Here is a 12815-nt window from a genome sequence, read left to right as displayed (position 1 = left end):
GATGGTGATTCAGGATCAGATCCCTCCCCAGTCCATATAATCATTATGATTTTAAATGCAAAACTGATCCTATATCAGCGCTGTTCTGAGACTTTTTGTGAATAGAGGTCCAGGAGCAAGCTTAAAGCTGATATAGGGTGCCATTAGACACACACCAGCTATTTAAATGTTCATGTTGAAAGACAATATCCCCATTACGGGACCAAAAAAGTGCATGTGCATTTAACTTTTTGGGCAACCTGACCAAATTCACATGGAAATGTCAGTTATAGATATGTCATTCTCATTGAAAGCCAGTCTAAGAAGCGGTAGATGTGTTCTATGTGCACTATTTCTATGCTTTCCATTCATATGTTTCGTTTTTGCATTTTTTACTTTCGGGTTTGTACACCAGCTGAAAAAATATATATGGTTATGGAAAATATATTTCACAGCGGTTTAGATTGTACAATGATTCTCTACACTACACTATACTTGCTGGTTTTGTCACATAAACAGAAATTAGGGGACTATTAGAATTTGAGCAACCAGGAAATGGTGGAGCGATTTCTGCATAGTGTATCTTTTAAGGGATACTTCGGGATTTTGACAATGAAGCCCTTTATCTGCTTCGCAAAAGTCAGATGAACTCATGGAAACAATTTGTATATCTCTGCATCCGGTATGAAGGAAGTTAGAGGTACTTTTGTGAGCCGATGCTAACTATCGTTAGTGCAATTAGTGGAAGTCTATGGTAACTACTTGCATGTTGAGAGTTACCAAAGACTTCCAATCATTGTGCTAACGCTAGTTAGCAATTGAGCTAACGCTAGTTAACTTCTTTGTAACTGCATGCAGAGACCTATAAATGGTATCCACGAGTTTGTCTGACTCTGGGGAAGTAGATGAAGGGCTTCATTGGCTAAATCCTGATGTATCCCTTTAACCTGGGTCAAGGAAACCAGCACTAATGATGTACTGCACTGGTGTTCCTCAGGTGCTGCCCGTGGTCGAGGTGCTGCGGGATGGGGGACTTCCGGCCGCGGACAGTGTGGCTGGGCCACCCAGAGAAGAGGGAGCAGAGGTACCCCCGGAATGTCATTAACAACCAGAAGTACAACTTCTTCACCTTCCTCCCAGGGGTGAGTGTCAGGGACTCAGGGTCAACCAAGCAACTGTAATTTGCTCCTCATTCACAACACAACAAGCCTAAAAGAGTTTAGTGCAAAGTGGAGTAAGTATTTAGTGAGCAGTAGGGCTGACCCCATAGATTCAGATATAACAAATATTCGAATCAAATGAGCAGTCTTGTTAGCCTGTGTTGTTTAGCCTATGTGCCTCTAGTTCACAGGAGGTTGGTGGTACCTTAATTGGGGAGGACGGGCTCGTGGTAATGGCTGGAGCGGAATAAATGTAATGGTATCGAGCACTTGGTTTCTATGTGTTTGATGCCTTTCCATTCACTTAGTTCCAGCCATTATTATGAGCCGTCCTCCCCTCAGCAGCCTCCACTGCTCTAGTTGCTTAGTCTCTTTATTGTTTTGTCATTGCAAGTGAAGCGAAACCACGGCAAAAATACTAAGGAGTGTTTTTGTTTCCCTGTCAGATTTTTCAAGCCTAATTTTACTATGAATTAGGTTTTCAGACATTTGCTAGTCTTAAAACATAGCCTTTTTTGGATATGAGGTCGGACATTAAAAGTAGTCCAGATTTGTTTGTAAAAACAAAAGCAAAGACCAGTCCTTTTTTGCATTGCAAATTATGATGATTTTTATTTACTTTAGATAATGTCAAGGAATTATTTTCGGGTCAAAGTCTCAAACACATTATTGTTGTTGTATGCTGTCACAGTAGCAATGAGAGAACACAAGATTTCCCTTTGTACTAATCTTGCACATTGGTGGTAATAAAATTCAGACAAGGTGTAGTGTGACTGTTAAATCTATACTTGACTGTGGGTGGCACTGGAATGAGGCTTACACTATTGTTGAGACATACACTATATATACAAAAGTACGTGGACACCCCTTCAAATTTGTGTATTCGGCTATTTCAGCCACACCCGTTGCTGACAAGTGTATAAAATCGAGCGCACAGCCATGCAATCTCCATAGACAAACATTGGTAGTAGAATGGCCCGTACTGAAGAGCTCAGTGACATAGGAGGCCACCTTTCCAACAAGTCATTTTGTCAAATTTCTGCCCTGCTAGAGCTTCCCCGGTCAACTGTAAGTGCTGTTATTGTGAAGTGGAAACATCTAGGAGCAACAACGGCTCAGCCACGAAGCGGTGGGCCACACAAGCTCACAGAATGGGACCGCTGAAGTGTGAAGCGCAGGAAAATCGTCTGTCCTTGGTTGCACCACTCACTACTGAGTTCCAAACGGCCTCTGGAAGCAACGTCAGCACAATAACTGTTTGTCGGGAGCTTCATGAAATGGATTTCCATGACCAAGCAGCCGCGCACAAGCCTAAGATCACCATGCGCAATGCCAAGTGTCGGCTGGAGTGGTGTAAAGCTCGCCACCATTGGCCCAATCAGTGGAAACTCGTTCTCTGGAGTGCTGAATCACACTTCACCATCTGGCAGTCTGACGGACCAATCAGAGTTTGGCGGATGCCATGAGAACGCTACCTGCCTGAATGTAAAGTTTGGTGGAGGAGGAATAATGGTCTGGGGCTGTTTTTTATGGTTTGTTTTATGGTTTGGCTAGGCCCCTTAGTTCCAGTGAAAGGAAATCTTAATGCTACAGCATACAATGACATTCTAGACGATTCTGTGCTTCCAACTTTGTGGCAACAGTTTGGGGAAGGCACTTTCCTGTTTCAGTATGACAATGCCCCGTGCACAAAGCGAGGTCCATACAGAAATGGTTTGTTGAGATCAGTGTGGAAGAACTTGACTGGCCTGCACAGAGCCCTGACCTCAACCCCATCAAACACCATTGGGATGAATTGGAACGCCGACTGCGAGCCAGGCCTAATCACCCAACATCAGTACCCGACCTCACTAATGCTCTTGTGGCTGAATGGAAGCAAGTCCCCACAGCAATGTTCCAACATCTAGTGGAAAGCCTTCACAGAAGAGTGGAGGCTGTTATAGCAGCAAAGGGGGGGACCAACTCCATATTAATGCCCATTATTTTTGCATGAGATGTTCGACAAGCATGTGCCCACATACTGTGGTCATGTAGTGTATCATATAGAATGTATTTGTGTGTGGATTTCTGTGGAACCATATGGCAAGCAACAAAATAACAATTGCAATCTATAAGCTTATTTTCGTCTTCGGGTTTCAGGATGTTTTCTGTTTTTGTGCCTACTGAACATGACCCTGATTAACATCACAGGCATATATTACTATACCCCTATAGTGTAAAGACACATCGATGATTGGTTCTTGTGTTCATGTGAAATCATATTGTTCTGTTGTGTGTTTTCAGGTGCTGTTTAATCAGTTCAAGTACTTCTTCAACTTGTACTTTCTGCTCCTGGCATGCTCTCAGTTTGTCAATGAGCTCAGGCTAGGTGCTCTGTACACCTACTGGGTTCCTTTGGTAAGCAGCATTTTTAAAAAAAAGTAATGTAGCATTAAGTGTATACGTGATCCACTACTCACTTGCTAAGAATACAATAATGTTTAACTGGGTTTGTCTTATTTTTGATTTTCAGGGATTTGTTTTGATCATAACCATCGTGAGAGAAGCAGTTGAGGAGATCCGATGTTATTGTCGAGACAAAGAAGTGAATTCACAGATATACAGCAAGCTCTCAACAAGAGGTAAGGATTTATTTTCAGTCATTGCACACAATATGCCGACTGAACAATAACATAAATACCATCAAGAAAACATAACCACTCATATAAATCAAAAACCACCACATTTCCTGATGCAACCATTCAGATGAATATAAATGCCTAGTTGAATTTGAATAGTGGGTGTCTCCAGTTAACTGTATGAAGGTTGGTCGTGTCCTGTTTAAACTGGGAGGGGAGTGATGCCTAATTCAAAGCAGAGATGTAAAAGTGTGCACATAAGAGGGCTTGGAATAAAATGCTACCAGCAATAAAATCCTAGAGACCTCTTGTGGTTTCCATCACTTTTCCCCTTTGATCTGGCAGCTTTGTTTTACTCATAAACAAAATGAATGGTTGCTTCCATGATAGTGCCCCCAGTGACTTGCTGCATGGGGACTGGGGTATGAGAGCCAATTGCATGAGATCCCTGTAGATTGTTGTTCTGCTCTAACTGAGCAAGTACTTTGTCAAAGGCAAAAACAAACAGTTGTTTACCCAGGATTTTTGTCTAATCCTGTATACTTGCAGGATTCATCATTTAAAGTAGACCATTCTTAATTTATGTTTATTTCCTTGAAGGATTTTGATTTCAGACTGATTATTACTGAAATGTATTAGGAAGTTTTTTGTTTATTGATAAGCTGCCCTCCATCAGATGTTTGTAAAAAGCAAGCTAGACTACATTTTAATTATCTTTGTGAAACAGATCAGTTTTTAGAGTCCCATAAACCTAAATGCATAGCAATATTAATGTTCTTTAATGTCTTACATATGCAAAAGCCTGAGGTCACAGCAAAGGTCATGGGTCAGTGACCTCCTCTAACAATTTTTGCCTGTTCATTCCAAATGGAATGGAAGAAAAGGCTCAACTCCCCCCGCCCTTCCAACATTCTTTCAGGTCTAGGCCTACATGGAAAATTACTTTCCCCAAATTTAGTGAAAGGAAATCTATAACAACAGTTGTCCACATTTGCTAGGCAACCGGGAGGAGACAGTTGGACATAAACAGTCAAATTTAAAAGTGTTTCTGTATATAGGGCCATGGGAAGAGAAGTATGAAGAGCAGGGTTTTAACTGTGTCTTTGAATGACGTTAATGATACCAGGATGTCTCACTACCATAAATCCTGTTTGAGCTATGTGAACGTTTACATGGTCGTTTTAGATTGTTACTTGTTTGGGTCACTTTTCTCTAGTCTTCCCCTCCTAAGAGGAATGTAATGTCCATAAAACAATATACGCTCATATCTGTTCATCCTTTGTTTGGTCTAACCACAATATGATTATGATTATCAAAATGAATTTGGTCACCTCAACTCAACATTCTGCAATCTAAAAATGCTTATTGAATATTAATTTGACATGTGGTTTTGTTTCAGGCACTGTGAAGGTGAAAAGCAGTGGCATTCAAGTTGGAGACCTTATAATTGTGGAAAAGGTTTGTATCACTTCATAGATTTCACCTCAACTGCACCAAAAAATTGGAGGCTAAACTTGTAGGATATGGTCTTACCAGATAGTTGCACTTAAAAATACTTTAAGTTAATGTGTCATATCCATGTAGGAAAGTTAAAACAAGGCAATCAATTGGGGTTAGTATTGTTGTCATTTGTGAGGCTAATTTGAATGTCACAACACTGGTAGCATGCTGTTGCTGTTAAAAGTGTCTTAAGTAATTCTAACAGACTTTCCAATCTGTTTGGCCAGTTGCCTCTTGTCATCTTTTTTGCTAGCTATTGTAGAAAGAGTAGATTCTGGGAGTCTTTGTATGTGAAATATGAGAAGGGAGTCCTCAGTTACCAAATGGCCACTTCTTTCAGAAAGGTTCAGTTAAACACTGCTGAAGGATAGGTCACACATGTTGTTCTCTCTATACATTTGATCTATTTTATCCATGACTGAGAGACATTCAAAGTAAATCAAACTCTGAATTGTTACGATCTTCAGATATGAAATTTGTTAAAATATCTAAATATACAACATTCCAAATTTGTACTGCCACATGGATCTGAAGTGCCACAGTAAATCTTTATTTAAACCATCGACCACTTAAAATAGTCCATGCCCAGCTCAATGTTTTGAAGTCTGTCAACTTAAATAGCGTTGAGAATTAATCTTCCAATAACTCTGACCAGGACTCAGTCACAGTGAAGTCTGGGTCAAACAGAGTGTAAAGCCCAGTCAGGCTCCCAGTTAGGGTAAGTAAGGCTGGATGATTTGCTGCAGGGCTTATTATTATGACTAGCTGAATGCAGGTAATGTACATTAAAGGCAGAAGTCTGAATGTCTACAGTTAGAGGGAGGGGGGTTGTAACAGGATGCAAGTTGAAGTCATGTTTTTCTTCTCTGTCTTTGTAGAACCAGCGAGTTCCTGCTGACATGATCTTCTTAAGGACCTCTGAAAGAAACGGTAAACATCTGCTGGTCATTCATCCAAATCTCCAAAACAAGATAGTTGGGGAAATGGCATGTTTAAAAAGGGTGTTGAGGTGAAGGGATTACTCTAGATCCAGGACAGGAAGTGTAACAATGTCTAAAATTGTAATTCGGTCCATTTAAGTTGAATGTTGATGATGGGTTGTGGTAGAAGAAACATGGGCCATTTATTTTCCCTAAGATCTCGATTGACCATTTTTGTCTTTCAAATTACAAGTTGCATCCTAAGGAAAATCACCAAGATATGCAAAGTGTAGAATAGAAAGAACATATCAAATGCAAAGAGAAGATGGAGGAACCAAGGTACAAAGATGGAGCCTAATCTGAATAAACAAATGTGGAATTGGATGAGATTTGGAAGAGTGATGACAGAAACACAATGAATTACTCCCATGCAAAACAATGCTATCTCCGACAGGCTTATTGTCTTGTACACAACAAAAACACCATCGCCCCCTCGATAACTAGCAGCGGTTGGGATCCATTGAAAATGTGCAATAAAACACCATAACCTTACACATTTATCATCTTGATTTGGAGTAACACAAACTATATGAAGCATGCTTGGTTGCGGTTGTGCTTTTCTATAGGGGGATGAAAAAAACATGTTTCTTTTACTGGAAAGAGTGTTTGGTTGGTTATCTCTATAACACATGGAGGCCATTAACTCAATAATGAAGAGCCTAACTATGCTCAGTGTTCTCCGCTACAGGCAGGCATGGATGCTTCTCCACTTGTTGATCCCCAGATTAATGTGCAGTTGGGCACCATTCATATTTGAACACTATTTTGTAATAAGATGACCTTTGTCATTCGGTAAGATATGTTTATGTTGAAAGATAGAGGGAACAAAGGATGCACCAAATAAAATAACGCCAGAAGTTGAAGCAAGTGACAATTGATAGGGTAAGACATATTTTAGTTTTTTAGATATACAGAAATAAGTTATTGGTACCACAGAGACCCTAAACCCTTATACCGTAGAGCCCCCTAGAGGTGTTTGTGACTCCATTCTAAATCATCAGTTCTCCCTTATCCCAGGCTCCTGCTTCTTGCGTACTGACCAGCTGGATGGAGAGACGGACTGGAAACTACGCCTCCCAGTGGCCTGTACTCAGAGACTGCCCACTGCTGCTGTGAGTCACCACACCAAATGGCTGCTCTACTATATCTATAGTAGAGTGCAATGTTGGCACATCACTGACTGCAGACATCTTTAGTAAAGTAATGCCACATCTCATGTTTTTTGGGGATGTCCTTAGAATTGTTGTCGGTTATCAAGTGACCATGTTGTGATTGCTCCTCCAGGACCTTCTCCAGATCAGATCCTATGTGTATGCGGAGGAACCAAACATTGACATCCACAACTTTATTGGCACTTTCACCAGGGTGAGTGTTTACCTGGACAATTCTATTTGACTTTTCTTGAATAAGACCTGCTAAAGACTCACAAAGATAATTGCCACCATATCTAGTCAACTTGGAAGAAAGGCTGCCTTCTGTTTTTGTAGAGTAATGCCCCTCACTCTGTGTTTTGTGTCCTATGTGCTGTGCTTTAGGAGGATGGAGACCCTCCAGTCAATGAGAGTCTCAGTATTGAGAATACCCTGTGGGCCAGCACTGTCATCGCCTCTGGTAAATACCAACTCCTCCAGTGGTGTGCTCTCTCTCTCTCTCCACTGAAGCAGCCAATAGCACAGAAGTAACTAGTGCCAGCCCGCCCACCCTCCCGCCCGCCCTCCATCTCTCTGTCCCTCCATCCCTAGAGCTGTGATGAGGCGTTACTTCCTCCACGATTGATGTGCTGATGATTTGTCCTCCTACACACACACACACACACACACACACACACACACACACACACACACACACACACACCGGCGCAATCAGACATTTGGTCACTTAGAAACAGTTCAGGGGTAGTTAACTATGAGACAACATTTTCCTAAAAGGGAAAAAACCCTACATAAAGATTCCAGAGTCTAACCTATATAACATATGGTAGTCATTTGGCAAATTGGCAGTCTGTCTCACGTATTCCTACTGTCGTTATACATTTCAAAACATCCTTTCACATCCAGGGAAGTCGCTGACATTGCTGCTATATGCTGTATTACATGTTATGGTTCATGATTCCAGACTTAAAGTCTTAGCCAATTACTATAATGTTCTTTCTCTGTAGGCACTGTGGTGGGAGTAGTTATCTACACAGGCAAGGAGCTCCGGAGTGTGATGAACACCTCAAACCCAAGGCACAAGGTATATTCGTGTTAGTCACAGTAAAACACCCTGCACATGACGCTTTTCTTTAGTAGACAAAGATATGTATCTTATCTGTAGGTTTATTAGGTTATCATTTTATCATGTCATTTCTTAGAAAATACCCATACTCAACGCTGTACCATAAAATAAAGTGCTACTAGTATTAGTATCATTTCTGCCAATTTTATTTTCTGTAATATTGTATTGAGACTGTTCTGAGAGTGTTTCAAAAGATTTGTACTGCCTGATGATATTCTCCTTGTGGTTCTTCTAGGTTGGCCTCTTTGACCTGGAAGTGAACTGTTTGACCAAGATTCTGTTTGGGGCTCTGGTGGTGGTGTCTCTGGTCATGGTGGCCCTCCAACACTTTGCCGGCCGTTGGTATCTGCAGATCTTCCGCTTCCTGCTGCTTTTCTCCAACATCGTCCCCATCAGGTAGAAGTTTTAACACACTTTCTATCTCCATTTCAATTAGATACTTTTAAAGCAATTAAAAGTAATATGTAACAATGTAGTTACACTTGTAATAACTGTGTTATTACACAGGTTTGAGAGCAAAGTAAGTGTTACCAAAAGGTGTTATTTTCAATTGGATCTTCATGTACATCAACATCTATCCTTGCTTATTTGTTTCTACATATGCTTATGAACATGTTTGATGGACAATCTAAAACCATTGATATCCAAAATGTGTATCTGGGAGTCTTGTTTTTAAATAAATAACATGTGAACCTTGTGTCCAGCTTGCGTGTGAACCTGGACATGGGCAAGATGGTGTTCAGCTGGATGATCAGAAGAGACTCTAAGATCCCAGGCACTGTGGTCCGGGCCAGCACTATACCTGAACAACTGGGACGCATCTCCTACCTGCTCACTGACAAAACAGGTGAGTCTGCTACTTTTGTGGTTTATAGACATAAATATGTCATTGCGGGCCGTCGGACTATCACGGCTATGTGGCTGTGGACTCTGTATTGATCTGAAGTGAGAGTGCTTCCATAAACTTCCATCAGCTTAGTCAATGTGTATGATTACATGCACACTAATAGTTCGATATTAAACTGATTATGGCAGAAGGCAGAGTATGGCATTAGTCATGTAAACATCTTACCCTGCTTATCTTAATAAGATCATAATCAAAGTAAGCATATTCCAGTTAAAACAACTGGTTTTCTGAGAAATCTTTCAAATGATTAGGACATGTAAACGACTTTCCAGCGGTGTATTTGATCTACGCATGTGCCAGCGCTGATAGCGCAAGCCTGCCACTTATGCGTGAGTGAAGTGAGTTTGGAAAAACCGAAAGTATGCATCTTAGAAATAGTTTTCACATACAAACTTTATATGTTCAAACTCAGAATCAAATCGTCTTTGCCAGGGTTGGGGAGTAACGGATTACATAAACCTGTAACTGTAATCCGTTACGTTACATGCAAAAAATATTGTAATCAGATTACAAATACTTTTGAAAAACTCGATTTTTTGACATTCAGAAAGGATGTTTGCACAATTTTTTGGGGGAAACCTTTCTGTTTTCTCAATTATGTTCAAATAAACATTAAAAAAAGGCCCAATTTTAAGTTTGTTGTGCCTGAGCGAGTCTGACCACAAGTTAGAGAACACTATGCAGGCACACCAAATGTGTTTGATGGATCGTGGGAAAAGAACAGGAATAGGCTTTTGCAGTCCAACCTATGTCTTCCAATGGTGCGCCTGCTGTTGGCATCCAAAGATTATCTAACTTGTGTTATGAACCAGCTCGTAGCCCATAACAACGAGGAAGGCGACGCGGAGATGACTGCAGGTGTGTCCCATTTTGCTGACGACCCTCCCGGCTCCTCCCACCGACATCCTATTAAGGAAAACAAGAGCAAAGAGAAAGAATTCGGCAGACAGAGTGGGAGGGTTGTCACACTTAATTAAACGCTTGGAGATAAGGCCGACAGCAGTGGTGTAGCCTACGGGCAACACGGATATCTCTTAGGCCTATTATAGGCTACATAGCGCATTCATGTGAATCACACTGTTGCTCTCTCATTTAGCTATTTGTGCCTTATGGATTGTGGTTGTTGTGGATGGCTGTTCACAAATGTATATGTGTATTTTAATCCAATTATGGTTGAATTCAAGAAGTTTAAGCTGCCTATCAATCATTGTTTTTGAGACCAGAGGTGTATTCATTACGGAAACCATTTACCGTTTAAGAACCAAACGGAAGCAAACAGCAAAGCAAGAGTTTCTATTTGACAAATTCTGGTAGGTCCCTCCCTGTTTTGTTCCATTTGCTTCCGTTTAAGAAACGTTTTGCAACAGAATCGGTGTAGTGAATAGAATTTATCCAATAGAAACTCTAATAATAATTTTTTTACCACAGGCCAAACGGACACATCCACTTTTGATAGACTTAAACAGCTGCAAATTATCCAGATATCAAAGTGTCACCAACAAAAACTTTGACAATAGGCCTATAACAAATGCAGCATATGGAGAAAAAAAAAATCACATGCAAATAGTACTTTTCGGTAGTGTTCAAAGCATGCCATTCCAAGAGCATCATTTATTTTTCAACTCAAAGCAAGGTTGATGTTTATTGGTCCTTGAGGCAGAACTGAGTGATTTCCGCTAGATGGGCCAGCTTCAAAGTCAAAATGCTCTATATTGTAAAAATGTATGAAAACAAAAATGTCTTAATTTAATGTTAGGCATTAGGGTTAGCAGTGTGGTTAAGGTTAGGTTTAAAATCAGATTTTATGACTTTGTGGCTGTGCCAGCTACTAACCCAAAAGTAACTGAAAGTAATCAGATTACATTACTGAGTTTGGGAAATGCAAACGTTATGTTACTGATAACAATTTTGGATGGGCAACTAGTAACTGTAAGGAATTACATTTAGAATCTAAACTTACCCAACCCTGGTCTTCGCAAAAATAACATGGTCACTGTGGTAGAACATGTATTTTGATTGCCGATTTTCTGCATTTAACAAAAGGCCCATCAGTTGCCTGATTTCAGATGTGTCCATGAAAACAGGCTTATTAGGGAAGTCATTGCAAAGCACGTAAATATTTTAAACAAACTATCATATTAATCTGACTATCCACAATAATCATTGTTGTGTGCGTGTAACTGCTCAATATCGCATCGGACGTAACTGGTATAAAACGTGTAGTATTTAATGTTGGCATAAAACAGCTTAATGTTGTAGTGCACAGGAAGAGTAGAGTGGCTACATAATAAGAATGCATGTATCTTGCTTTAGTGGTCAGGAGAGGAAATCGACACAACGGACTGACATGTTGGATGTGAGATGATAGTGTTGAAGATGTGCTAAGGCTGTGTCCAGTATGACATTGCTAGGGCTGACCCATCCCTAGGGCTTTGGGCTGTGTGCGACTCTCAGAGACATGCTACTTATTGGAGCTTTAAATCAAAACGGGACTGAAGTCTCCTGTCTCTGCACACACACACCCTCAGGAACTGGCCTGTACCCCCTCTTAAATTTACGACCCTGACGGCCAATAAAATTATACTGGATTTTCCCACATAGTGATAAGGGTCAAAGGTCAGTCTAATGTATGTGCTGTAGGGGGCTCTCAGGTCATCCTGAAATACTACATACAGAGAGAGGGGCTTTTAAAGTGAGTGTGAGGACAACCAGGACACTGAAATCATGGAAATGGTTTCAGGAACAGCTACTTGATCATAGTGTGGACTGTTTAAAAATCACTCTTTAAATGATGATCATAATTGTAACACCAACATTACCATGTGGCTTCCAGCACTTCTGACACCAACGAGTGTAACCCCACTTTCAGTAGAAATGTTACAAATAGTATACATTGTGCTTGTGTGTTTGATGCAGGAACTCTCACCCAGAATGAGATGGTATTCCGTCGCCTCCATCTTGGAACGGTGGCCTATGGAATGGACTCCATGGACGAGGTGCAGAGCCACGTGTTCAGTGCCTACACACAGGTAAAACAAAAACCATCATCACCAACCATATAGAGTAGGGCTATCCCTGACAACAACAAAAAATTGGGCGACCGAAAGTCATCTGTTCTTTCAATTTATCGATTTGTGGATTTTTTTTTACGTGGATTTTTCAATATATAGACAGCCTATGTTTTAATAAAATCAAGTATATGCATTGAGCTTGTCTGATGCTTTAAGCTCACTGTTTTATGAAATAACACACAAATTACTCAAGAGGGAGCCAGAGATCTAGAGGAAGAAAAAAACTTGACCGACCATCCTCCTCCTACTGGCTTTGACAGATTCTGCCATTACTCTACTGAAGTTGCCAGTAATAGGCTACACGAGGAGTCGACAACCTTTCT

At 40.7% G+C, this 12815-nt stretch overlaps 1 protein-coding gene across 1 annotated transcript in view; it reads left to right on the top strand.

The window, feature by feature from the left end:
* LOC120061079 (probable phospholipid-transporting ATPase IIA) overlaps window positions 1–12815 on the top strand; it is a 41307-nt gene that overhangs the window by 2590 nt on the left and 25902 nt on the right. Inside the window, exons 2-13 of the mRNA XM_039010601.1 lie at window positions 977–1121; window positions 3423–3536; window positions 3652–3760; window positions 5157–5215; window positions 6136–6187; window positions 7255–7349; window positions 7522–7602; window positions 7773–7848; window positions 8396–8472; window positions 8750–8910; window positions 9219–9361; window positions 12338–12450. Coding sequence (XP_038866529.1) covers window positions 977–1121; window positions 3423–3536; window positions 3652–3760; window positions 5157–5215; window positions 6136–6187; window positions 7255–7349; window positions 7522–7602; window positions 7773–7848; window positions 8396–8472; window positions 8750–8910; window positions 9219–9361; window positions 12338–12450 — 1225 coding nt within the window. The remainder of the gene's footprint in view (window positions 1–976; window positions 1122–3422; window positions 3537–3651; window positions 3761–5156; window positions 5216–6135; window positions 6188–7254; window positions 7350–7521; window positions 7603–7772; window positions 7849–8395; window positions 8473–8749; window positions 8911–9218; window positions 9362–12337; window positions 12451–12815) is intronic.

The sequence above is a fragment of the Salvelinus namaycush genome, chromosome 16, assembly GCF_016432855.1.
Source record: "Salvelinus namaycush isolate Seneca chromosome 16, SaNama_1.0, whole genome shotgun sequence".
Lineage (NCBI taxonomy): Eukaryota > Metazoa > Chordata > Actinopteri > Salmoniformes > Salmonidae > Salvelinus > Salvelinus namaycush.
Note: the sequence above shows the minus strand (reverse complement) of the source record. Positions and strands in the feature narration are given on the sequence as shown.